Source organism: Tubulanus polymorphus, chromosome 1, assembly GCF_964204645.1.
Source record: "Tubulanus polymorphus chromosome 1, tnTubPoly1.2, whole genome shotgun sequence".
Lineage (NCBI taxonomy): Eukaryota > Metazoa > Nemertea > Palaeonemertea > Tubulaniformes > Tubulanidae > Tubulanus > Tubulanus polymorphus.
Window position 1 is genome coordinate 7406485 of NC_134025.1, and position 26369 is coordinate 7432853.

The 26369-nt window shown below is 36.0% G+C and overlaps 4 protein-coding genes and 1 long non-coding RNA gene across 5 annotated transcripts; 2 read left to right on the forward strand and 3 right to left on the reverse strand.

Moving 5' to 3' along the window:
• The first annotated feature begins 102 nt into the window (after positions 1–102).
• On the forward strand, positions 103–1246 carry LOC141915512 (uncharacterized). The gene is made up of 3 exons (XR_012620966.1): positions 103–202; positions 529–718; positions 888–1246. It is a non-coding gene; the product is annotated as an uncharacterized LOC141915512 (long non-coding RNA).
• LOC141915511 (serine/threonine-protein kinase Nek2-like) lies at positions 1218–5303 on the reverse strand. The gene is made up of 9 exons (XM_074807081.1): positions 5037–5303; positions 4552–4647; positions 4245–4462; positions 3923–4160; positions 3634–3843; positions 3330–3546; positions 3188–3242; positions 2821–2906; positions 1218–1717 (listed from the first exon to the last, which is right to left on the reverse strand). The coding sequence occupies exons 2-9, from the start codon at positions 4645–4647 to the stop codon at positions 1476–1478; spliced, it is 1362 nt and encodes a 453-aa protein (XP_074663182.1). The 5' UTR covers positions 5037–5303; the 3' UTR covers positions 1218–1475.
• Positions 5303–19316, forward strand: LOC141898517 (uncharacterized). Its single transcript, XM_074784489.1, is given in 40 exon segments — positions 5303–5624; positions 5733–5817; positions 5912–6001; positions 6076–6696; positions 6778–6956; positions 7046–7120; positions 7233–7413; positions 7528–8743; positions 8823–8915; positions 8990–9210; positions 9303–10192; positions 10286–10392; positions 10509–10608; positions 10708–10928; positions 11019–11301; positions 11369–11434; positions 11526–11611; positions 11710–11810; positions 11897–11989; positions 12068–12251; positions 12358–13346; positions 13432–13932; positions 14020–14115; positions 14213–14351; positions 14455–14562; positions 14644–14846; positions 14935–15065; positions 15142–15197; positions 15285–15463; positions 15551–15711; positions 15804–15980; positions 16060–16225; positions 16319–16618; positions 16713–16910; positions 17011–17252; positions 17409–17568; positions 17702–17761; positions 17840–18022; positions 18117–18167; positions 18576–19316. Coding segments are annotated over 40 exon segments (9357 nt in total). The 5' UTR covers positions 5303–5424; the 3' UTR covers positions 18741–19316.
• Positions 19317–19610: 294 nt separating this feature from the next.
• Positions 19611–23924, reverse strand: LOC141915494 (GTP-binding protein 2-like). Its single transcript, XM_074807048.1, has 11 exons — positions 23581–23924; positions 23372–23398; positions 23093–23277; positions 22745–22868; positions 22418–22615; positions 21935–22109; positions 21643–21859; positions 21383–21518; positions 21064–21294; positions 20825–20986; positions 19611–20613 (listed from the first exon to the last, which is right to left on the reverse strand). Exons 1-11 carry the CDS (start codon positions 23797–23799, stop codon positions 20452–20454), a joined length of 1836 nt encoding a protein of 611 aa, XP_074663149.1. The 5' UTR covers positions 23800–23924; the 3' UTR covers positions 19611–20451.
• Positions 23925–24270: 346 nt separating this feature from the next.
• LOC141915495 (dnaJ homolog subfamily C member 17-like) lies at positions 24271–26295 on the reverse strand. The gene is made up of 9 exons (XM_074807049.1): positions 26191–26295; positions 25916–25982; positions 25733–25791; positions 25468–25638; positions 25263–25371; positions 25065–25174; positions 24902–24982; positions 24680–24811; positions 24271–24596 (listed from the first exon to the last, which is right to left on the reverse strand). The coding sequence occupies exons 1-9, from the start codon at positions 26257–26259 to the stop codon at positions 24489–24491; spliced, it is 906 nt and encodes a 301-aa protein (XP_074663150.1). The 5' UTR covers positions 26260–26295; the 3' UTR covers positions 24271–24488.
• Between the last annotated feature and the right edge of the window lie 74 nt (positions 26296–26369).

Consider the following 26369-nt stretch of genomic DNA (forward strand, 5'->3'; position numbering starts at 1 on the left):
AATCCCTATTTTATGAAATCTTACAAAAAACACATTTTTCGTTCTCATCAGAAATTATATTTTTTTAGAAAAATCTTATAACAAAAATTATGCGCTGAATGAAGGTCACAGAGTAGAAGGTCGTCTTGCATAGTTTCGCGGAGACTCAGTTTCCGCAAATCAAATAAATTAAAAGTCTCAAAAATTGTTTATCTTCTTGTTTGTAAGTAACATTCAGCCCTTTATACTAAAAACATGATTGTATAATTTTGTAGTTTGCGCTGAGTTTTCTATATGGAAGTCTAAATTTGGCCATATTTGCTTCGAAACATTAACTTTGTTGAGATCAAAATAGTCTCGGGGAAAACCGTCGGTGTTCGGTTCAGTTGTATAATAATGTTTTTAAATACAGTTGTATAATTTGTTAGTGTAAATTCACGATTACTCATTTGTCACTGATCTATCACAAGGTTTGAGCTAGCCTAATTATGGAACTAATACTATTTAATGAATGAATTCGTTTGCAATATGTAATGTATTTATTTGCAGGATGGAATCACAGGTAGGAGCTGTGAAACACTATTGGCGATTATTCAGACGAAAATTAGGATTTGCGTCAATCCTCTTCCCAACGTTTGTTGTTTGGGCAATCTACGCTGACTACACTCGAACGCAGAGGTTCAAAGCTTTGAAATCGCAAGAAAATATTGCTGAACCAAGCGTTTAAAACTTAAAGACAGTAAGCGATCGTATAAAGCTGTTATTATTATTATTAGGAGTCATATATCTCTGGTTCTTCTGTCATTCCCTCTGCATTTATTTTCCCTAAAAAAATAAAGCAAGAGGGCTTTTTATAGCCAAGATAATCCTTTTCTTAATCCTGTTTTATACAAATCCTCTTCTCATAGGTCAAAATGGTTCGTAGTGCGATGCTCACAAACTGGAAGCAGAAATATCTGCCGATGTTGATCCCATTTGTGTTCGCTTATTTTGGACATTTGCACGAAAAGAGAAGCGATGAAAGCATGAGTCTGTTTCGAAATAAAAGTCAGTTATACGGCGGAAAAGTCCTACCACCTGGAGAGAAAGCTTGGTGAACTAGAATAGTAGAATGCTGGTCCGTAGCGTAAAGTAATTTCCGATGAAGCTGTGTGTTATGATTAGTTTTATTGTTTAAATATTCATGAAAAAAATACAATGTAAAACGTTTTGAAAACTAAACTTTAAATGTGTAGTTATTAAATATTTCTCAACTCTTGGTTAGTTTTGATGTCGGTAGCTTGTTAAGGAGCTCATATTCAACACAAAATGATATTTCTTACAATAAATAATGTAAAAACATAAATCAGGGAATTCAAGTTTGGTCACCTCGAGAATCTTGTTGCATCTGTAGGAACTAACCAGTTTTAAGGAAGCAAGTCCATTTAGTTCATCCTGGAATTTTCTGGAGGGAGCAAGGAATTCACACATCAATACTTAATAATTGGCGCTATTTTTCACCTCATACCAAGTATCTGATGACTTTTCGTTGTCGCTTCTTTTTCTACACTCCTCAATTCTAAAGCTCGTGATTTAGCTCTCTGTAAACGGGCTTTCAATTCTGAGTGTTTATAGTTCGAGTATGCCTGCCGGCACAATTTTCCGTTCTCGTCAAAGTGCACTTTCTTTTTCGGCGACATTTCATCTTTACGAGCTTTTGTCATACAAGACGGTGGTAATATTTCATAGAATGGGGAACCTGAGAAATAAAAGACACAAATTACATGAGAAAGTGATTACAATTCAGTCTACTCGAATGCTCTGCAAGTCTCACAATGACTTCCGACACCTTTTCACGAAATCACTGATGGCACGCATTTATTTATGACTTTTGCGTTAGGATCATGGCTTTGGCTCTGAAGGGTTATGCTATTGGGTTCAAACCCCATATAAAATCAACCTGTCATTGATGAACAGCATTGTGCTTTGAATTTAAAAATTAAACAATATGCCATTTATTTTAGTAAATGCTTTATTTATGAAAAGACAAAAAGTATAAATATAAGTTCAAATATTTAGGTAATACCACCATGATTACATGGTTCTGATTTGCAGGCAAAAATATGTAAAAATTTAAACTTCGTAGTTTGAGGTAGACGGAGTTCATTGAAACATCACAATCAGGTTGATTCATAGTTCATAGACAACTGACTGTCCAATTTAGTTGAAGAATAAAACCCACAATTGAAGAATAATTGAGAGTTAAAGAGGCCAACTCAAATGCGATGACCCATTTTCAAAAATGAAATTTTTGAAAATGGCTCAGAATTTGAGTTGAAAGATCAAAATCCTCTTACAGTTCTTCTTTGAGGGTTTCATCTGTCAAGCGTAGAGGTATCTAATCGGGGATCACAAACACAACCTGCTGGGCTGTGTACTTAGCAACATAGAGTGCACACCACTCACTCAGAGGAAAAATATAAGTAAAATTTTGGCGGTATCAAGTCGTAATCATTCGTGCAGTCCAATATAAAATGAAAATAATAGCTAAAGAAACTTTACAGTTTAGCGCAAAATGCATATTATATGCACTGGAGGAATGATCAGTGATATATTACACTTATATTCATCACAGTAACTGATGAGCAATTAGGACGGAGAATGAAGAGTATCAATTATTGATGTTTATATTGCCGAGTGGTGTTCGAGGAAGTGGAGTCACGGCTGCAAATTTTTTATCTCTTGCAGCCCCTGCTGGCGGTTGATATTCCTTCGGGTTCGATATTTTTCTCTGCATCAAAGGCGTACGAAAATTCGGCGAACCACTGTAAACATGTTTACCGGTGGCAGTTTTTCCAGTACCTGTTGAAGTTGGTTGTATCGTAGGCGATCGTTTTGGTTGAGTGTATTTAGAAGTGACATCCTTAGACAATATACGTTGTTCACGTCTAAAATTTAAAAATCAGTTTCAACTGTTAATTGCTTTCCAGACAAAAGTGACCATGTGATTCAATTGAAAAAAATAACAACAATACCAAGTTGTAAAACTAATAGACGATTTTGACATTTCGACTCAATGTACCAGTAATGAGCCATTAAAGTGCATTTGAGTCAAAATCCTCTTATATTTTTTTTCCTATTCAGCTATTCAGGGGCTTTCAAAACTCTGATATCTGATACAGTAATGATTAGACTGTGTATCACTTTGGACCACCCATAGACAACTTACTTCTTAACTTTTTCTTCGAATGTCTTTTCTCTCAATTCCAATTGTTTCAGTCGAGCTGGAAATGAATTGACAATACATTGTATAATTGATATTTCGTTAAAATTGTAATTCAAAATTTGTATTGTGAATATCAAGCACTTACATTCGATATCCTGTTCTTTCGTAAGCAGTTGTCTTTCCTTGCGTTTTATATCCTCTTCTTTTCGAGCCAACCGATCCTCCCACTCTTTCAACTTAGTTGACTTTTCATCGACGCTGTCACCCGACCCAGACAATTTACTGTGTGGTTTTTCCGGTGAAGAGAGGAGCAGAACTTGAGGATGTTTTGCTAGAATCTCAATGGACGGACGACGGTCTTCCTGCCAGGGAAAGAATTTCAAATAAAGTAAGATACCTCACATTTACTAATGCATTCACTGATATCCATCGGTTTATTAAATACTCACTTCAACTTGAAGCATTCTCACAATAACTTCTTGAAGTTCATCTGGGTAAATGGCAGGAATTCGAGCAAATTTCCCTGCTCGAATTTTGATAGCTAAATCTTTCTGATTATTGGCGGTAAATGGTGGGTGAAGCGCGCAAAGCTCGTAGATCAGACACCCCAGTGACCAAATATCTGATTTTTCATTGTACTGTGAATAATTCATTTGTTCCTAAAACAAACAAATAAGTGCTGATTAGTAGATGCATTCTTAATTCAACATCAGTCATATCAAAGACGATATTCCTTACTGGAGACATGTAATAGGGAGTTCCGACAAACGTTTTGGCGAAACTTGTCTCATGGTGTAAAACTCGAGCGAGGCCAAAATCGCCTAATTTTACATTTTTATTCGCGTCGAGGAATACATTTGCCGGTTTCAGATCTCTGTGTAGAACAGCTTGACCGCCAGTACGACGATGACAGATCTTTAACGCCGACACAACCTGAGCAAAAATCTTCCACACAAATGCCGCCTCCAATCTTTGCCTATTAAAACAGAACATGAATTTCAGGGGTTGCTTTTACACTGCCTACATATCAATTGCTGTACATAAACCACGGAACACATACTTCTCTTTTTTTGCTCTCTGAATCAGGCTGGAAAGATCCCCTCCTTGACAATATTCCATGATTATATACAAAGACGTGCGTACGCGATCGATAATGCGATCGTAGTAGCGCACAATGTTTTGATGCTTCAGCTCACGAAGCAAATTCACCTCAGAAACCAACAGCTGTTTTTCTGCCTCGGACATACAGCCATAGTCCAACTGCTTCCACACTAAGACCTTTGAGAGAAGGAACATTTGTCAGAAATGTATTTCATACAAAATTAGGCCTTTTTTGATAACGGTTACATTTTTAACCATCTTCCTACCTTTCCATCCTTTTTTCTTTTGATTTTTTTACACGTTCCATAAGACCCAGATCCAATTGAATACAGAACTTCATAATCATCTAACGTTGACGGCATCTAAATAAGAAACAAAGAAAACTTTTTATAACTTTTGGGGTTAAAACTTATATAGGCCTATGCACCAGGCCTGGGCCAAGAGAAATAAATAACAATTAACATAACATGAAAAAACCCTTCCTGCCTAACCGTGAACCCCCTGTCCCTGGCCTAGTAACATCTTACTGTTTATACCCTACCAACCACAAAGAAAAGACTGTTTTTGAAATCATTCGTATTGGTGAAAGAGCGTTTAGATTGCCGGATAATCACAATGGCAAAATATCCACTTTATACTTTCGTATTGGCTTCGAAATTAAATTTGAATTTGATTGGAATTTTTTGTGACTGTGATGGATGATGATTACGACATTATGGCATTCATTCAAATGACTTTTAGACAGGTGTACCTTTTGAATTAAACAAATGCAACGTAACTTTCATTCATCGAAATGTTCCTTTTCAGCAGCAGCCGAGGATTTATTGCTTGAAGTGTACCAAACGCGTTGTGTTTCGTGTTTGACAACAAATTCAAAGTAGCCGCCGCACCTTTGTATCGTAAGATTTGATTGGCTAACGGCGTCTGCAATCCAATCAGTAAGGACGACTTTCATTGGTTAGCCCAATGAATCTGATATTTTGACGATCATGTGATAATTCAAAATGGCTGCGCCCATGAAACACTGAAAAAATAAAAGAATGTATGGAATATGGCCCTATTACATACTTAATTCAGTAATTTATGACATTTTCTTTCTACGCGAGTAAAATCAGTAAACTCAACAACGAAGTGAAAGTATGGAGTTACATGGAAAAAAGTTCTTCAGTAACCAGGAAGAGATGAACGCACTGAATTTATTTAAACATTTTTGTAATAATTTGTATTTGGGTCAGTGGGAAATTGCAGCAACCTGCATTCACCAGCTGCATCATGCAAAATTGGATTTGAATATACATGACTTACTGAAAGATCTTATACAAAATCCTGTGGGTGCAAGGTAAATTCAATTCGACATGGTGAATCCGAAATTAAATCGATTGCTATTTCTAAATAGGTAGAAATATCACAATTAGTTGGTGGTTTAAAATATGAAAATTTTTTTCAGCCTGAAAACTGCCAGTATTCAAACTCCTTATCATTTAGCATGGTTATGCTTACAAGTAACTCTAGGGCGCACATTGCAATATGAAGTAAGTTCGAGGAAACTTGAAGAAATTGTAGTAATAAGAGTTGGGTCCTATACACAACCTGATTAGGATTACCAGGTATATTCTTGTTTTCTAGGATGAATGGCAACAAAAGTGGAAGGAAATGATTGAGTTTAATATTTTACTTATTGATGTCTGTAATGGGGTAGGCGCTGATATCGTTGAGGTAGGTTTTGATAAGACGAATTATGGTTTAATCTAAGTTTACTAAAAAGTTTAAACATGTTTGCTTTATTTTAGGACCTGTACCTTTATCATAAAGCATCCCTTGAAGATGGCTGTGTCAAATCGACAAATTTGGAATTGCAGGACTGTACAAAAAATTATCTTGGGGACAAACTCTATGAGTACCCAGAAATTGGTAATTTAATTGTTACATCACTGACGGACAAAGATAATCAACTATATGTTTGTTCCTTCATCAACTGTTTACAGAGGATTATCACTAACTTAGCTGCTGACAAAGAGAATGAATTCCTATGCAAAAAATTGTACGAAGTTCTGACATTATTTGATCCTGGCTATGAATGTGATGGAGTAGAGCAGATTTTCAAATCTTTGCTCAACTTAATGAAATCTGAAAAATCCCGATTATCGATACCAGCAGTTTATTCAGCGCTTTCTGGAAGACAAAATCAGTATCTTATCGAATTGTATGTGAAGTTAGAATACGAACAAAATTTATCGTCAATATCGACTGGGGCATTAGTGTCTGAATTGGGCTTTGACAGTGGTGCATTACTGTCAGATAGTGAGAAGAGCATTTGTCGTCTTCTTATGTGGCATGATAAGGCAGAAATGTGGAAGAATATATTCATTCATTGCTTTAGACATAATGAGAATTTCCTGGAAGTTGTTTTAGTAAGTATTGCATAGAGATCTCTTTCATGAAGTATACTTAGAAATGATTTATTTATTAACCTTTGATTCAACTTTCAATAGAATGCTGCATTTTCTCTGATCAAAGCTGGAGAATATGAACAATTAAAGGGACTTTTCAAACAACAGGAGATTGTTGTGTTAAAGCCGATGGTGCTTTTGCTAGGATGGAATTACTGTTTCAGCTGTACTCATGCAAAAAATTTGTTGCAAGTGCTTTGGGACAGTGAGGTATGGTAGGAGTCTTTTCTTACAGATTTTTTTTTTTTAATGGTAAATGGGTGGGAATTGGTGTTAAACTAGTGCTTTCTTTTCAGAATTCAGATGGAAGTAAATTACTAGGCCAAGCCTGTAAAAAGCTTATATACCAAGTAGATTTAGTGCAGTGGTGTTTGGAAAAAGCTCGGTATGTATCGGTACCTCTATATTTTGTGTGGAAATGTACCTGAAGCTCAAACAAACCTGTTAAAATATCTTTCACTGAAACTAATCTTTTCTGATACTGGAAATAATTTTAGGCCTTTGTTAGTTGCATCTGGTGCACCGACAACTCGACATGATAGGGCAACAGAAATGTTTCAAGGTCTTGAAACACATTCACTCCTTTATGTGTTACATCACGCTACACAACTTTCATCACTTGAACCTTCAGAGGTATTGGATATCCTACAAAAAAGACCTCTGTCAAATGAATGTGCTGTTGGTAAGTGATGGAAAAAGCTCTATCGCTGTTGAAGGTAACTTAATTGTTCACATCTTCCTATGATTCATGTTAGTATGTAAGCAATAATTCTTTGAATTTTAGTTTGTCAGAGTAAGCTTCCTCAGCCAAAATCTGTACGCTTTGAAGAGATCACGACAGAACCACTGATGAAACAACCTCTTTGTCTGGAACAGGAACGAGATATATCTATCTTTTATAGTTACTGTGCTATGAAATGTTTCATGGATGCTGTATATTTCTGTGTGGACAGTGCAAACATGAATTTACAACAGCGCAAATCTGATCTTGAGCAAAACGATGGAAATTCCAACGAGGCAGACGATTGCCAATCCATTTACCAACGAATGGTGATTGAGAAAATAAATTCTGGCAAACAATACCTATCAAAAATATACCCAATCACTTATAGAGTGGAAATTCTTGAAAATATATTTTCATTACTTTTTGTTACTCATGAAGACATTCAAGAAATTGCTTTCATGCCACATTCAGATAGCGAAAACGATTTGTTTGATCATGATGATGTACCGAGTAAGGCTCCTAGTTTAGAGCTATCACTGCAGTCTGCAGACATCAGTGTAACAGGAACACAAGACATGTCTGAAGGTCCAATTCAGCAAAATGAGATTGAAGATATAATAGATAGGCTCAGCACACTGAAACAGAGAAATAGTCTACCTGAGATAAACCAGGAGCTCATTACCAGTCTAGGATCTGATTGTAGTAGTATTCGTTATGATGAACCATTTATAGAGGCAAACCAGGAGGCTCCACAAAGTATGGAAAATGCAGAAGAAATGCTGATTGCCGCTGAACCAACACGAAAGATAAGCTCTTTTGGATTTTATAGCATAACGAAACGAGGTTTAAAAGATATATCAGGATCAGAAGCAAAGGTCTCACAATCCGGAGAACTGAGTACTGCAAGCACAACAACAAGTTGCCTTAGTAAATTAGGGTTTGTCGCTAATGATTATGTTGTTCGTGACGTTTTAGCAGCTTTAAAAGATTGCGCAATCGAAGCAGGTGGGGCGAAGTTTGGCTTGTTACAGACTGACAGTTGTGAAACTCGTAAAACTGTGATGAAATCTGATGTTGAAAAGGAGCTGAGCAAGCACATGAAATGTGCAATTTCAGAGGAAGAACTACAGTCAAGGACAAGTCAGTTTACTCAGTATGTAAGTGAGGCGTTGTGGAGATTTCAACTAATCATTGGTGATGACCCAGTTGTCGCTCAGCCAGAAAAAGTTCATTCTGATTTCTTGGCAAGTCGTAGAAATCAAAGCTTCAGTGATGATGACCATGGTACATACATTCATATTCATAGTTATACATAAACATTGATATACTTAGTATGTGTCAAATAGTATCATTTCAATTCCAGATTTATGGAATGAATCTTATGAATATGACACCAATACCACAAGCAGACGCAAATTAAGGAAGGCTGAAAATGAAAAATCATGTGGAGAAAAAGGTGAGTTCATGTATATCTATGGTTTGTATATTGCCTTGTTCTGTATAGGCTTATAAAATTCTGATCCATTTCAGTTCGAGGAAGTTCAATGTCAGGACGAGATAGTGAATCTCAGAATCCAGACTTTGTATCAACAACGAATAGAAGACCAAAGAAAAGACGTCAAAGTCCAGCTAGTTCAAAATGTTCCAATAAAAGACAGGGAGTAATTTCAAAGATGTTGGCATCTAAAGAAACGTTGTTGAACATGTGTCTTCGAAGAGGGCACTTTGCACAAGCAAATCAAGTTATTAAGGTACATTGCTGTATGATGTATTACTATAAATTCCATGTGTATTTCTATTCAGAATGAATTTATATTACATAAAAATGTATATTTATTTTCAGTTTTTCAGTATGGATGATGTATCCCAGGCAAAAGAAATGGAATTTGCAGTCCAGTACCAAGGAGCTGTACGACGTCTACAAGCAATGGACTCACGAAGACGACAAACTTCTCCAGCTGTATTTACTAAAACTCGTCCTGCTGTGACTAAAATCAATCTTCAAGCCATCAGAACTGTAGCAGCTGCTGCTGAGGCTTCAACATTAATTGGAAGTATTGCAGATGAAGTACTCAGTAGTTCATCACTTCCAATAATCCCTGATTCTGCACTTTCAAAGTTAGAAAACCAAAGCACAAATTCTGAGTTCCAGATTCATATCAATCCTGAACACATACCAGCTATGATAGTGTTAGATTTGGCTACTACTGCTTGCCGAACGTGGGATGCATGTGAAAGCTTACTTGACTTGGCATATAAACGTTTACCAGAAAAACATCTCGCTCCTTGCGCAATATCTAGTGATGTAAAAAAACCACGAATTACTGAAAGCACTATCATAGGAACTGGAGGTTTTCTTTCCGAAATGCGGAGTGTCATTGCAATAGGAAACTGTGAAAGTTCAATTGTTAATATGGAAACATGGAAGAATCTTGCTAAATGCAATTTGAACTTTTTGATGACAAATGTTGTAGTTCCTCTAAATGTGGACAATTGCCAGACATATATTGCAGCTCTAGTTGATATAGAGAGATCTTTGATACATGTCAATAAAGCATTGAAAGATGTGGATAAGATAACGGATCAGGTTTTCATCGAAACTGTAAATAAAAAAGGTCAGAAACAAAAACCATCACCAACTGATCGTCCAATTGTGCATATTGCCATCAAGCGTATGATGCAGGTACTTGAAAAATATGTTGATTCAAATGGTATCTTGCGTTACTTTGAAAGGTAAGAAATCAGAATCTTGCACAACCCTGTAACCTTGAAACTACTGGTATTCTACTTTGGTCATGATTAGCTTCTTTCTGTTCTATTTCATAGTGCACCATTTGATGAGGAGACTGGATCCATGAATTTCATCCAGAGTTTATATGATCATGTGAAAGTTCTAGCATTCTTAGAAGCTGAATGCCAAACTAGACCTAAAGGTACTGAATATCTTCCTAATTATTGCATTTATTTTATAGCCAAATTTTAAATGGTAGGATTTCCATCAAACAAATAAGTTTGTACATTGACTTCAACAAAGCACATATACTTTCAGAAACTATTCTTCAACCATACAATTACTTCCGGATGCTCAATGATTCACCTACTACTATTCTCGGCAAATTGATGTTTGTCAGAAAAATCTCACCGTACAAGTAAGATTTTTGTTGACCCTTTTGAATAACCAAAAGCAGAAAGCTAAGTGTTCTATTGTCTAATCTGTGTTTTCACATGTGGTTTTTGTCAATTCATAGGTTAGAAAAGGTTGCCCAGAAGCTTAACCTCAACTTGACCAAAATAATTGTAAACAGTTGCTGTCCTGACATTCCATGTAAGGTTCCACATCCTAAAAAACTACCTCGCGTTTGTTATGGAAAGATAATACTGAATAGCTGTGATGAATGGAATGGTATAGCTAGACATCCCGAAGTTGTTGTGAGAGAGCTATTGACAAAACTGATTACAGTTATGAAAGGTAAATTGATTTTCAGTGAATGTCAATAGATTTTTAGTTTTTGGTGAATGTTTTATTATGAAGATCTCGTGTCAATCAATTCAATTTTAGCTGAAGCAATGAAGGCAAACTGCAATTGTTTGTTTGATAAAACCGTCGCAAAGATGTTGTTACAAAGCAATGAAGTTTGGGATGTATTGTATGCGACTGCTGAGCTTTCATTTGTCGATCTTAGAGATCTTCAAGATAATAAACAGAAGAAATGCTTCTACAGCAATCTCCTTAATCTCATCAATATTCACACATTCCTGTATCAGATCGAACAAGAAAATCTAAAAGTAAGTTGTGCATGCGTTTCTTTGTTTATTCCATTGAATTCAACGACCATACATGAGTAAGTCTATCATGATGGCATTTTTAGTTGATATTGATTTTCTTCTTTAGAAGAATGAGACATTCAGAATCCTTGATAAGCTCATGGTAATGAATAATGTGTCATATTGCGTTGGACAGCTTGGTTGTATCAGGTAAATCCGTACATGGTACATTTTATAAAATCAGGTGGAATTCATAATTTCAATGCACTGTAGATGATTGATGTCATCATTACGTTTTCAGTCAGTTTGAACTGAAGTTTCTGATATGCAGAGAAGGTTTATTGCCTCCTGGATGCATGGATAAAATACTTCCAGATCGATTACATCGTAAGTACAAAACTTCTTACCATTGTATAATTGCTTGATAGTTATTTTCTTGGGGTTTACATCAAAGAGAGTATTTACACTTATCATTTTGAATCTAGGTTTGGATCCGATTGACCCATGGGCAAAATATGCTCCTCCTGCCGAACCAAGATTGCTCTTTGTGACGACTAGTTGTAGTGTGTCATCACCACCTGTTCAGGTAATCCTAGAATGGTATTGTACTAAAAATTAAAGAAATTCAAATTTAGAAAAATTTGAAATTAATCAGACTGTGATATTTTGTAGGTTTTGACACCGGAATTGGTCAGAAATCAATTAGAAACAGCAATGAGGTCATATTTAGAAAGTAATGTGACAATAGATGAAGAAATGGGTCAGGTATGTTTGTTTATTCATACTATAGATATCCTCTCTATTTCACCCTCATTCAATGATGGAACTTCTTTTCTTTTGCAGGTGATTTTACCACAAATGCTCGTTTGGTATCGTTATGATTTTGTGGGTGAGAAAGGAGATCAGTATGTTGCTGATTACGAAGGGTTGATTAACTTTGTTGTAGCGCACACTAGTACTGAATTCAATGAACCACTGAAACGTCTAATCGATCTTGATCAAGTCCATGAATACAGTGAAAACATAGGTAATATTTAGCATGCATCTTCTAACAGTTTTGGTATAGAAGTGCATTTTTCATAACCATTGATCTGACTAAATTCATATAAATCCATTTATATTTTATTGTGCAGATAAATCTGGTAAAAAGGAATTACCATTCAAGGTCAAAGTTGAGCCATACAGATATGATAATTGTATCTTCTTTGCATCAGAAAGCAGAGAACCGGTCGTGCAATTGAAGGCTCACCGCAGATCTTTTTCATTACCAGCAAACATTAATAATGATGAAGACGAAAATTCAAAACCACAAACAAAAATAATAGCAGATACAGCAGAAGTCTATAATTTGCGGGCAGTTACCTTGGAATATTTAAAAGCCAAGTCAGCTCTCGTTGCTACTTTGATAAGCCTTGTTTGTTCTGATGAAATTGATGACATTGAAGATCAAATGGATGAAACATTTTTTGATAGTCAAAGCAGTGAAGACAGCGAGCAATTGCGGAAAGGCATATTTTCTAGACAGAGGACAAGTTCAGATATGAGTATCGTGGATGTTAGAAGTTATCGTTATCAGAGGGTCGTTGATGACTTCCCATCATTGCACCAGTATTTACTAACATTTATAGTTCCAATCGCTGCTGCCCAAAATGGAGAAATTCTTCAAAGCTCGGATCCGGTGTTGAAACTTTTGAGTGCATCAATTGATAAATCTGTGCGCGAATCAATGTTTTGTATGCATAATAGTGAGACGTTTGAATCTGATCTAGAATCAACTATTAATGGTCTGATCAAAATCATGAATTGGGACTTGATTATATGCGTTATAAATTCCATACCACTCATAACCATGCAGAAGAATCCGCACTGGTTGAAGATTAAAGATTTCGCCATCTGTTGTGTGGTATCAAGTGACATCAAACGAAAAGAAGATATATGGCACTATTTGCAGCAAATATCAGATTGTGCAGTTCAAACTAGAGCAGTCTTGGGAACATTAAAGTTTTGGCCTGTTAGAGTGTGCATTGATTTATTGAATATGTGTAGATCTTTACCTGGTCTGGCAGATGATCTGCGAGATGTTGTTAATCAGAAATTATCTAGCATGATTGTATATCAAAAGGTAAGAGAATAAGTCATTCTTTCAGCTATAATACTGGTACTGGTATTTTGAGCATAGGATTAAAATCTTTCTCTTTAAACTGTAGATAACTGTATGTGCAAAGAGTCGACAAATTAAGATATCTGTCCAGCAATCAAGAAGTCTTGACCCGGATGATGGAATCATGTCAAGTCTAAATGTAGGTGAACTCGAACAACTGTTAACATGGCAGAGCATCGTTTCTGTATCCAGTGAGACACCAGAGAAAATCATTGATGTATTGTCTCGATCTAAAGAATTTGCCATAGCAAGAAAGTGGGCTCAAATACACAATATTTCAATGGAATTTTGTCAGACAATTGAGGAAAATTGCATTTTAAATTTGTTAGAAGAAAACGAACCTGATGTTCTAACAGTTTGTAAATCCTTGGAAGACCTTATGAAAAAGGATCCTGAAATGACTAACAGGTTGTGTGAAAATCTACTCCTGAGGTTCAAGTATGAAAGAAGCATACTGCTTGTAGCTCAATTTGTTCTGAAATATCTTCAACCAATGCTTACCCAGAAGAGGACTGAGGAACTTAATCTGCTTTGTCTTGGTGCAAAGGTTTGTACATCTACATGTGGTGAGACATGTTTATCTGAATCTGTGAAAGTACATGTTACATGTGGACATGTATATTTTTTGTTACAGGCGCTGCAAGCTTTGCCAGATATTCATAAATCTGATTATCATCATCTGGTGACATCTCCTACTTTACTTTTTGAACAGTTGTTGATGAATATGAGGGTATAGTATAATTCATCCATGGGTTTTACACTCATGTATCTACTCTTGCTGTCATTACTCTCACGTTTTCTAACCTTGTTCTAAACATGCATTTTAGGTTGAATGGGCTGCTAAGGCACTTCAACTGATAAAACCGGATTTAGGATTGATACACGAGTGTGAACTATCAGAGTTTGACAATGTAGTTATAGTCTACAGCACAAAAGCCTTAGAATTTTCAGTCATTCAAGCCACAGGTTTGTAGAAATGAAAAATACTTATCTGTTCAGTAAAAACAATATTGCTTCGCAATGTCCATGCGTGTTAGTATAATTCATCTTTATGTTATATTATTCTTAGATGAGGATATCAAACAGAGAATGTTCGAAAGTACAACAACCAGTTCAATTCAAAACTTAGACCTAGCTACAGATACCTCACCATCTAAACTTAGAAGAAAAAGCTTTGGTAAGATTAGTAAAAATTAACCTCATGATATCTTAAGAGTGTAGATTTTGGCACAGTTTTTCATTTGGCACACTTTTTTAGCCCCGAGACGAGCATCAGTTGCAGTGGCTGCATTTTCTGTCAGCCCAAGCAGTTACAGTAAAAATGATTCACCATTAACACGATACCTTCAGTCAACCCCCATTCCATTTGTTATGCCGCCTGAGCCACCACCAAAAAGTAAATGGGTTCCTGATGCTTCCGTTGCTGAGTGTATGGTTTGCCAGCAGGAAAGATTCAGTATGGTATGTTAATTTCCTAAGGCTAAATTTATCAGATTCTTAAGGAGAATGGTACTACAATGTACTTACTATCAATTCATTTAATTATTAGTTTAACCGACGTCATCATTGTCGCCGCTGTGGTCGTGTAGTTTGCGCATCTTGTTCATCAAGAACCACAATGATTAGAGGCATATCTGCTCGCACTTGTGATGATTGCTATGAACAGATCTTCAAACCAAGGTGAACAAGAGTATCTATAAAGAAAATATCATTCAGAATTGTATCAACGTTAGAGTGATTTTTCTTTGTTTTTTAGGCCAGAATTGACTGATTCAGAAATTTTACAACAGAAGTTAAAGGAAAGATTATCTGGTAAGGCAAGTGAGTCAGTAGATCAAACATTGAAATGGGGGAATCAGTTTGGTTTCCTTGTACAAGCATCCTCATTTATTATTTCAGGTAACACACTGAGTCCCGTTGGATCTGTAGGGACGACTCCACCTGCATTTGGGTCAATATCTGGTAGAAGTTCTGACAGTGTCTCACTAAATCTGCTCGCTGGAGGAGATATGACTTGGAAACTTGATACAGATGAAAGTTTCAATACCACTTTGAGAGAGGAATTTTACTATGAACAGGTAGGTTTACATTCTTTTAATGTATTACCGGTATGATATGCCATTCATTAAACAATGTCCACCTACATTTTTCTCGTATATGTTTAGGCACCTAGCACATCACTATGCATTTCTCTGCTACAACTGCATAGTGATCCAAATGAATGTGGTCAACATATGTTAAAACTTTGTGATGACTTGTCTAAAATGCTCAAGCCAATTGCCCCTGGTGTGGCCAACCCTGAAGTAGATTACACCCTAGTTATAAGGTAGACCTTGTGCAATCTTTTATGTTTCTGCTTATTTACAACCCTATTAAACTATTAGCTCAGTAAAACCTACATAACTAAATGTTTTACAGCATGATGAAATACTTGCTTTTCAATGCTAAACTGAAGTTCATGGAGTGCAATGATAGTAGTGGTTTGGATCAGTGCGAACAATTCAAGGGAAAGGTTGATCTAGTCAGTCTACTCGTGTCTGCCAACTGCCAAGATATTCCATCCATCCTTGAATTGACTAAGATGGATGCCGTTCGGTAAATTCTCTCATAGCTAAAAACTTATTATTCTCTATCTGTTACATAATTATGAAAAATTTATATATTTCTAATCCAGGCGTCTCAGAGATCGCCTCATAGAAGACGAAAGGTTGAGTTTAGCTATGGAAGTTTCAATGAAATATGGAATCGATCCAATAGGTGTATGGGTAGCGTGGGGAAAAGCTTGTCTCAAAATGGGAGATTATCCTACAGCAAGAGCAAAGTTTGCCAGATGTTTAAAAGTAAATTTTACATTTTATCATTTGTCCCTGTTTTGCAGTTCATATCTTCTCACAACTGTGAATTGATCTTTATTGTGGTGAATTCCTTTTCAGGTACCAAATGATCGTCATTCTAATCAAATGCCTAGTAAACTATTGTGTGATATTGTGGATATGATTGGAAACCAACGTCATCAAGCTGGTGGTAAAAAGGCATTCATGGCTCAGTTGAAATCGTTTAAAGATCTTGTTGCACAGCCACCTCGACTGTATACTGGAGATATGATTTTAGATGATGTACAGTTTGACGAATGCTTACACTATCTTAAAACATATGGCAATTACTTAGCCCTGGTTGATTTTCTAAGGAGACATGGATATCTGCAGAAAGCACTTTCATTCATTTTAGAAAAGGTTTTTATGCTGTCTTAAAACTATAAGTATCAGCTAAATGTGTAATAACATATAATTTACGAAAAATCATGAATCTCTCTAATCTATATTTCAGAAATGTTCTGGGGAAATATTCATTGATGGAATACTCAATCCATGTATGAAATCTGGACACCTCAATAACCTTCTGGACCAAATGGTTATGATTGATGTGAGCTTGGATAAATGGCACACATACTTGAATACGAGTTGCAAGTATCTTTACAAGATGAAGTTTACCAATGTTCTTTATGAATTTCAAGTATTCATGAAGGTACATTTATGATATAAGCTTACATTTAGCGAATCCTCAAAAAATATAGTTTTCTATGTTTTCTTAATAATTTTCTTTTAATTTTCATTATTATTTACAGGATTACTTCAGGGCTGCGATGACTTGCATCAATACGTTCTATGAAAAAGGTGCCAAATCATACACAGATCTTTTGCACAGAACCAATCACCTGATCACGGCTAAACAGCACATGGAAGCGTATCTAGCTATGAATACAGGGAGCAGTGGTAAAGCAGTTGCAGGTTTTACTTCATCGCCATCAATAGTTTGCAGACATGAAACCCCTGCACGACTTAAACAATCATTAGATGAAGTTACTAAGTAAGTTTGAATTATATGCATTGAGCTATTTATAAGTAAGTTTCCTAATCGTTGGTGGTAAGCTTTTATAATCAGATGGGCTTGTGGTTTGTGTGTGAAAATATCCGACTAAACCACAGACAGGTTACTGACTAACTATTTATCTTTATGATATAGATACATCGAGACAATCAATTACCAGATAGAAATCACTAAATTTCTTCAACGACATGAGGTCAGAAATTATGATCCATATGCTGCCTCTAACTCTCCGTCCTCAATGCCAGTACCCACACTATTTGGAAATAGTAAAATGAAAGGTGCCTTAGTTATAAAGGTAAGTAGATATTTCAATTTTGATGCTGGAGGTAAAGATCTGCATCTTTGCTTAAAACCTTCAAGTAAATATCCGGTAGAAAATATTTGTATGTACCTAATATCCGAGTTACTTATATACGGTACTCATATAGGTATTGGTGTCTGGTGAAAATATTACTGAGTCATTCAAAATTGCTGTTGATGTGATAACTGTAAGTACTACCGGTATTGTATTTTGAAGTATTCATTTATTTTTTATGATCAACTGTGGATACTTATGTTTTCTTTAGAAATACAAGCTCAATGCTCCACTGCTTTTTACACAAGTTTGTCGGAATTATGTGAAAGATCGCAACATACAAAAGATGCATTCACTCCTCAAATTAATTCAAAAAACTGATCTTTGCGTTGATCAGGATTTGGATGAAATTATATGGGCCATTTTACGTGTATTGGTTGATGATGGCAATGAGGTACAGTAGATTCTTGACTTGAATTATCAGAGGTATGTAACAAGTTTAACAGTGTAGAATTAACACAGAAAGCTTTTTATTTCATTATTCTTAGGGACGAGAAATCGAAAGCTTGATCAAATTAATTAAAGATGATGCTAATAAGGTATGTATGTCACTGTGTTATGCTTTATTTTTCTGGTAAAATTCTATTATTCAATTCATCGTCTGTAGAAAGATCACTGTGACTATCCGACATATCTGAATGGCATGTATCTGTGTATTACGGCTAGCGCCGCTCTTCTGGCGCTGACGTCATATCCGGTAAATGGAAACAGTACATGACGGAATGGAAGAATTCGCTATTAAAATACCTTTTTAATCGAATTCATTCAATTTTCAATTAAGATTGCAATCCCTATGAGAAATGTGACCATAGACCAACGATATGTGACTAAAAACTGGGGTTCTTAGGAAAAGTTGTCACATGTCCTTTTTAAAAGTTTACGAATGTACAATGTACCTACCACGATTTATCTTTTTTAGGATAATGTTCATTTCTTCTGATTTACAGATTAAAGCTCTCATATTGTGCGGAAAATTAAAGGACGCTTACCTTTACGCTGTTAAAAAGGGATCTGTGGATGATGTAAAAACGATAGCTAGTGTAGCGGCGCAGAAAGGACAAATGGCTGTGAAAAAAATTTGTGAGAGTTGGTTGCAACAGCAGCAAAGATAAGACTTGGTCTAGTAGAGTTATAGTAGTAGTCTAGTAGTATTATAACATGGTGCTTAACAGGATACCTCTATAATGGCAACTTTAACTGAACATATTTAAGGTTAAGGAGCTGCAAGAATCCACTGCTTCAAAAAATCTTTATTCCACGTACCATTAGCTGATTAACGAATTTTTGGTTACCATATCCGGTTGATAAACAGGGTGCAACAAAATGCTTTAGAAATTTTCGAAATTAACCAAATTCATAGGTCACTACGACCAGTTTGACTGGTAGACTGATATTAATCTCAGTATTTCAGAGTTGATGAGCAAAATAGTTGATGATTTAACCATTTATAAATAGGTTCGTCTCGAAAGTGATGGATATTTTTGTACGACTGAAACTTCTAATTTGGTTTTATATGTAGTGATTAATATCCTGTTTTTATTGTCTAATCAGGGGAAAATGTTAAACGATGTTCTGTATAATGTTGAAAAATGGCTCATCTAGTTGCAATAATTGTACGACGCAATATATATTTTAGTTTTGTCAACTGTTAGTATTTCCAATTATTGTACCAATTGTTTCTTCTAATTTCAAGTTTAAGAATAATAAAATGTATACAGTAATTGTATCTGTGTTAGGTTTTTTAAAATGAAGGTCTTGTTAGTAGTCAATTAAGGCTGATTTCGATTATGCACAATTGAAGTTGTACTAGCCATGGCAAAACGATTTATGACCGATCCTTCAAACTGAGAAAACCAGTGTTGAGCTCTTGACTGAACCTTCAGACTTGTACCAAGGAAAATCCACCGATAGCATGAAATGCAAAAAACTAATCATTTTCAACACTTTTGAGAATTTATTAACTCAAAAAATAAATTACATGCTATAACTAGTCAACAAAAACCCCAAAATACATGAAAAACAAAACGAATGCTTTGCTTTCTGTAGAAACAAGCGTGATCATTTAGTTTCGAAATCACTCAATGACAATGATTGACACACATCGCATATAGAAATACTGAATTCGAAACATAATTTGACAATAAGATTACATCTGAAGAATCGATTAATCTCTTGGATGCATTAACAAACTGGAGAGCAGTAAAATTCTAACCTTAAAATGCATTAGTCATTTCATTTTATCAGTTGGTACAGTATTTTCCACTCTTTACAGGCATAAAAATTCAGAATATTAAAAGTGATAGAGATTAAAATCAATGACACCTGCTTGATATTATTGCTATTCATTACATGACAATTCATTGTAAATACATGAATCAAAGAACACTGAAAAGCAGTGCGAATTAAAAAGATATTTAATTATCCTATTTATTTGAAAGACAAAACAATGTACGAGTTGGTAATCTTTTATCAGTATACAGGGTAGTAAGGTAGGTGTATTTTGCTTAAAAACAGGCATGAGCTTAGAAGTGAATTGCTTGAAGTAATTTTTACCCCAAGAGCAGCAGAAATTGTGGTACCAGTATCTAAGAATCCAACCATAATCAGCTCTTATACCTTAATGTTGACATTTAAGCTTGTTTCATGGGAAACATTTAAAATTCAGAATCTACTACTCTAAGGATAGAGACACATGATCTTGCTAGAAAAATATAATGAACTAAGGTGTAAAATTCATAAAAACAATCAATACACACGTGCACACTGACGGTCTAAGATTATCGAATTATAAAATCTCACATAAACAAGCGGAGTTTATAAAACTCAACGTAGAACTACGTTATCAATAGGAAACGTCCGTAATACATGACCCATTCCTTTGGTTTGTCCTTCTCGTAAGAGGAGTCGCGCTCCGGGTTTCAGATACTCCGGTTGTTTAATGAAACGGAACTGGATCGTAGCCTGCTGGTTCGTTTGTAACGATGACTAGGAAGAAAAATTAGACAAAAACGTTTTAAGTTATAATTCAAAATAGTTCGGTAAATTCAAACATTTAAAAATATCAGTAGTGTATGTATGAGTTTTAAATTGTAAACCAGCATTTTTAATTATGATAAGTGGTACAACATAAGTACATGTAAAAGAGTTGCAACTTATCTATGTACCGTAAAGCGAAATTGACCAGGGAATTACGCACCTTATCCATTTTTTCTATAATAGCTGTTTGACGTATATTGCCACAATGTATAGTGGCCTGGAAACCTTTACATATATAATTGGAATGAAACAGTAGGACAAGCTCTGCCTCAAATGTCATACAAGATGTCGGCTTCATTTCTGGACTCAACAACACCATACCCTTAAAAATTGAAATAAAGTGAATTTTTAAACTGCATCTCATAATTTATCACAACGTCACTGAATATAATAACATACTTTTCGAGGTATGATGTTCCCGATATCTCCGACGGCGACGGCACAAGATTGACCAGCCTGCACGACACGACATGGCAGACGATTCCGATGAATACTGTGAACGGACACGGTATGAAAACTGCCATCATCCGTCGGACCTAACAACAAATCATCCTTCTCTCTGATCATTCCCTTCGCGAGTGTACCTCCGAGGACCGTACCAACAAACGGTATACTGTACACTTCATCGACCTAATATACACAAAAGAATCAACTACATAAAGAGTTAAATCATTGCAACCGCAGGCAATTATAGATTATACCGTACATCACATTGTACCTGATGTTCAGTGAGCTCGTTAATCAGTTGCTCCCGCTCAGATGGATTTTGTAACGGCGGTAACGCGTTCAAAAACATTCGTATGAGATCCATATTCCTTCCTGTTACGCAGGATATAATAAATATCGGCGTTACCCTAAAAAACACACAGAACACTCAGACAATAGTAAACTTTAGGTTGGTATTACAAAATGATCGAAGAGAGTTAGAACGCATTCCATTTTTGGTTAAGCAAAGGTGAAGGGATAATTTGAACTTACTTATCAGTGCTGAATGACGAAGCCGCTGTGATAGCATCGTCTTCAGTTTTAATAGTGAACGGTACTCTCTTACAGCCCGGTGCTTTAAGCAACCGTTCCAACTGCTCAACTGTGCGGTTAATGCCACTCGCGCGACACATGTCAATCTTATTGATAACAACGAATACGGGAACACCGAGCGCGATCGCAAATCCGAGATGTTCTTTCGTCGTGCCAACTGAAAGCGAAATTAAATCTGCGAAATAAGCTCCGCATGACTTAAACGCAGCAACATAAGAATTACGGTACTGACCTAATCCAGTATTCGCGCTGACTACTAACATAGCAAAGTGAGGTAAATAGCCTGTCAACCCAAATATTGTCGTCTTCAAATATTTCTGATGACCAGCAAGATCAATAAGAGTGATAAGTTTAGTCGATCGATCACAGATTTCTTCAGCATCCTCACAATTACTGTAGTTCACAACCTGAAATAATGACAAGTTCAAAGACCATAGGCAAGTATATCATGGGTACTACTGAGCCTAGTAATAAATGCATAATAACAGTTAAAGGGAATATCCAAACACACGCACAGTGGAACCCCATTATTACTACCTCAGATATAATGACTAGAAACCTAGAATTGCATCCCAAATAGGACAATTTCAATAATTTCATACTGGATATGATGATCAGTTATAACTAACAGGTTTTCTAGTCCACTGAAGTTCGTTGTAACGAGGTTCCACTGTAGTTATTTCAATGATCTCTTATCACCTAGAAAAATGATTACCTCTCCTTTACTGGTAAAACCCATAATTTCATGGCTAATACTCGATGTGCGACCGGATTGTATTTCGTGAAGATGTCGAAACAGGTTGAGCCTCGCTCGTCCACGACCGTTATCCAGTTCACCTTGAGTCAATACACCGAGTACGGTACTCTTACCAGCATCAACGTTTCCCAAAACGGCCAATCTCAAATCAATAAACTAGAAAATACAATATAGTTACAGTTACAACTATTACATCAAAGCATCACGTTTTCATCTAGTGCATATATATAATGCATAGATCTGCCATCATAAATCTTGAGATAAAGACTTTGCTGTCATATTTACCTGCTGATCATCGGGAACTTTTCTAATGAGAACCTCTGATGCTCTGCGTTTTCTTTGATGATGACGTCCGGGTTCCGGCGGATCAACAACTCTCTCACGCAAAACCTTCATCGATGCTCCTAGTCTTATACCAGAAAAGAGAAAAAAAAATAACAAATGGGCTTTAGCAATAAGATCATCAGGTAGATTACCGCAAAATCAGAGGCCAGTTGCTCAGTGGTTGGTTAAAGATAACCAACGGATAAATACCATAGTAACAATGAACTTTTAATTGTCACTATGTCAACTATCCACTAATTAACCAACTTATGAGCTACTAACCACTGATGTGTAGGACTTTTTTTGTACCTGTCCGCCATTCTATTCAGAGTTTGTAGTGATGCATCCAAATCTTCATCATTTAAACCAGTCAACATTCCACAGTCCTCAACCCCTATTTCATAAATTGCTTCACCTTTTCCTTCCTGAAGACGCCATTTCATCTGAGTGACCAAATGTTCAAATCGACTATCAGAAGGATTTAGTAACTTCAACTGTGTAAAAGAGAACAAGAATCTAGTGATATGCCATCAATGAATTCAGCAGATATTCTCAGTTAAAAATTTGCAGCTATCATTCAAAGCTCACCTTATACTCAACATTACCCTCTTCTACCTACAATAAGAGAGGAAACAGAGTTAAGTTTCTAATTAGATATTTTAGATTTTAATGCAATGATACTGACAGATTGTGATGGTACTACCGCCACCAGTAAAAAAAGAAGCCAGGGTCTCCAGGTCCAGAGGCAGATACTCATCTCTGCTGGCAGGAGAAAAAGTAGTTGATAAGCGATATACCTCAGGAGGGAGAGTCGCTGGCATCTCTGTCTCGAGTGATGAACTACTGCTACGCTGATCGTCTCCATTTTTCTGCCCGGCGACTGGAATTCGGGCCCTGGCCACAGAATCGTTATTGACATCGAAGAGGGTAGAAGCAGCCACTGGCAAGTGGGGCTGTTCTTCGATTTCGTCCTCGTCATCATCGCAATCACCGAATAAACCGACTAAGTGGGCCATAATTGCCACAACTTCAGTTTTCCAAACCTTATCCAAGCATCAGCTATACTGAATGATGCATTGATTGCGCAAACCGAGTTTAAATACGTTCGGTTTGAAAGTGAATTGCAACGTCAAATAGCCATATTTCATCACTAAGCAAAAAGCAGTATGTTGAGTGAGCTGCTGATATATAAATCGTGGAATAAACCACTCTAGCCCTTTACTTTTCATATATCATATTATCAAAATGGCATAAAAAGCTGTCCGATTAAGAATAAAATATTGAACTATAAGTTTGATTAAAGAAATCTGATATTTTATAAGTTAAACTGCTAGGAGTCGAACCTAATCAATACAGTGCCGGAGAATCAAATAGTAGGTTCGAATCCCTTAATTCCCCATGCCGTATAACTGCTGTCTGCCACATTACTAGCGGTGCGACTATTCCGAGATGTTCATGGGAATGAAATAAAACAGAAATCGTACGAAAATAAAAACAATTTATTGACCGACAAGAAAATCAAGTGTTTGAAATTTTCCAACAAGAAATGAGAGTATACATGGGATTGATTCCAGACTCAGTCTGCACATCATGGTTCACAGTATTTCATCACTGAATCGAATATATCTTAGCAATCATTGGCTCGCAGTCGAGGATACATCTATAGGGCCTAGTATGTCCACACATATAATATCTTAACACTGGGTCAAGTGTCTTCATCATCTTTTTGCATTTGTTCTATCAGACGCTTTCTTTCTTCAGCTTGTCTCATCCTCATCAGGACTATACTCTCAAAATCTCTATTTTCACTTGCCTGAAATTTGAAATTCCAAATCAAGTATATACAATTGCATCACTTTTAAGCTTGTTCAGGCCAAACACATAAAGTACTTTTACCTGAGATTTAGCTACTGTTGGCGAATCTGATTCTGGAGTATCTGATTTTTGCATTTGTTTAGGTTTACCGGAGAGCCAGGTTATAGTCAATGGACATTCTGGATTTCCTATTTCATACTGTTGTGCCATAGTCTATGTAGAAAAGAAATAAAACTTGACTAGAGATCAGGCAGTTCAGCATTACTAAGAAAATCAAGACAGAATATAGAAATAAATACTCACAGCTGCCTGTGATGACTTGAATTCTACTATACCACTTCCTTTCTTTTTGCTTGAAACCAATAGATTTAATACTTCACCATACTGCAAATAAAAAGTAAGACACATTCTAGTTTTTTCTTTGACACGCAACTCAATGAAACCATTTTGATATCAACCTCACTACCTTTTTAAATGCATCCATCAGATAATCATAAGTATATCCAGCATTGCTTTCATCTGATTTCTTTACTTTCCATTTTATTCTCAGTTTTGGACTAACGTCTTGAATATCATCTACATTGATCATCAAACAGAACTAACGTTAGGTCAAGGTTTATTGAGTTTCTGGCGGAGATGATTTATTTAACTTAATAGATTTCACCTGTATCTTCTTCGTTCGCAGTAGTTTCATATTTTTTCTTCATTTCTTCTCTTAATCGATTTTGTTCTTCTCGAAGAATGCGGGAGCCTTCTTTTTGTAGACGTTCAATCTATGAATGATATCAATTTTATATTGTGAATTAAATTTGCTAAGGGTTCCTATGACCGTTTTGATAAAATTCTAAAGGAAAACACTTAGGCCTAACCTCTTTTTGAAGTGATTCCGCAGGGGACAACTTTGACGCAACTTCTCTTTGCTGTTGAAAGGCATTTTCCCGTGCTATAAGATCTTCTTTTAACTTTTTCCTTTTTGAATCAAGTTCCTGATGTCGCAGAGCAGCAGCTTTCTTTGCTGATAATGCCTTATCATAAGCTGCCTGATAATAATGGAACAGTAACGTAATATATTGAATGAACTCTAAAACTACTCCTACTAGATATGGATTCATGTAAACGGAGCAAAAAACTTACACGTGCTGCAGCGTCAGTTAAGATTTCTAATGCCTTTGATAATTCATGAAAGAGTTCAACTAAAAAACAAATTGGCTATTAGTTATAATTATGAACAATTGACAAAAGAAATCCTCCACATCAATCGCCAAACACTGTCACTAACAGTTGATTCAAATCACAGGTAATTCGTTTCATATCTACCTGCTTTAGGATCTGGATTCTTATCTGGATGGCATTTCAGTGCCTTTTTTCGATAAGCTTTCACAATCTAAAAGTAAAATAAACTGTTAGTTTCAGGCAGGTTTGGAAAAAGATAGGATTAAACCCGGAAGTGATTACTGGGTTTCCCCAAGAGTCCAACCGGAATTATTTACGATTTTGTAAATATGAGTACATTGTTCTCCAAATCGATACAAACTTGAGCTGCACTAATGATGCTTGATCAAGGCATTGCACAAACAATGGATTACACTAACCTCCTTTTCAACAGCGTCTTCTTTCACCCCTAAAATATCATATAAATCTAACTTCGTTATATCCGCCATTTCCGCACTTGTCCGCACTAAATCGCGGTCTGTGACTGTGAGTGTGGATATGAAATAGCGGTGGGTCCAATTCGAGTCAAATGTGAAAATGAATTTCATCTAGAGGGACC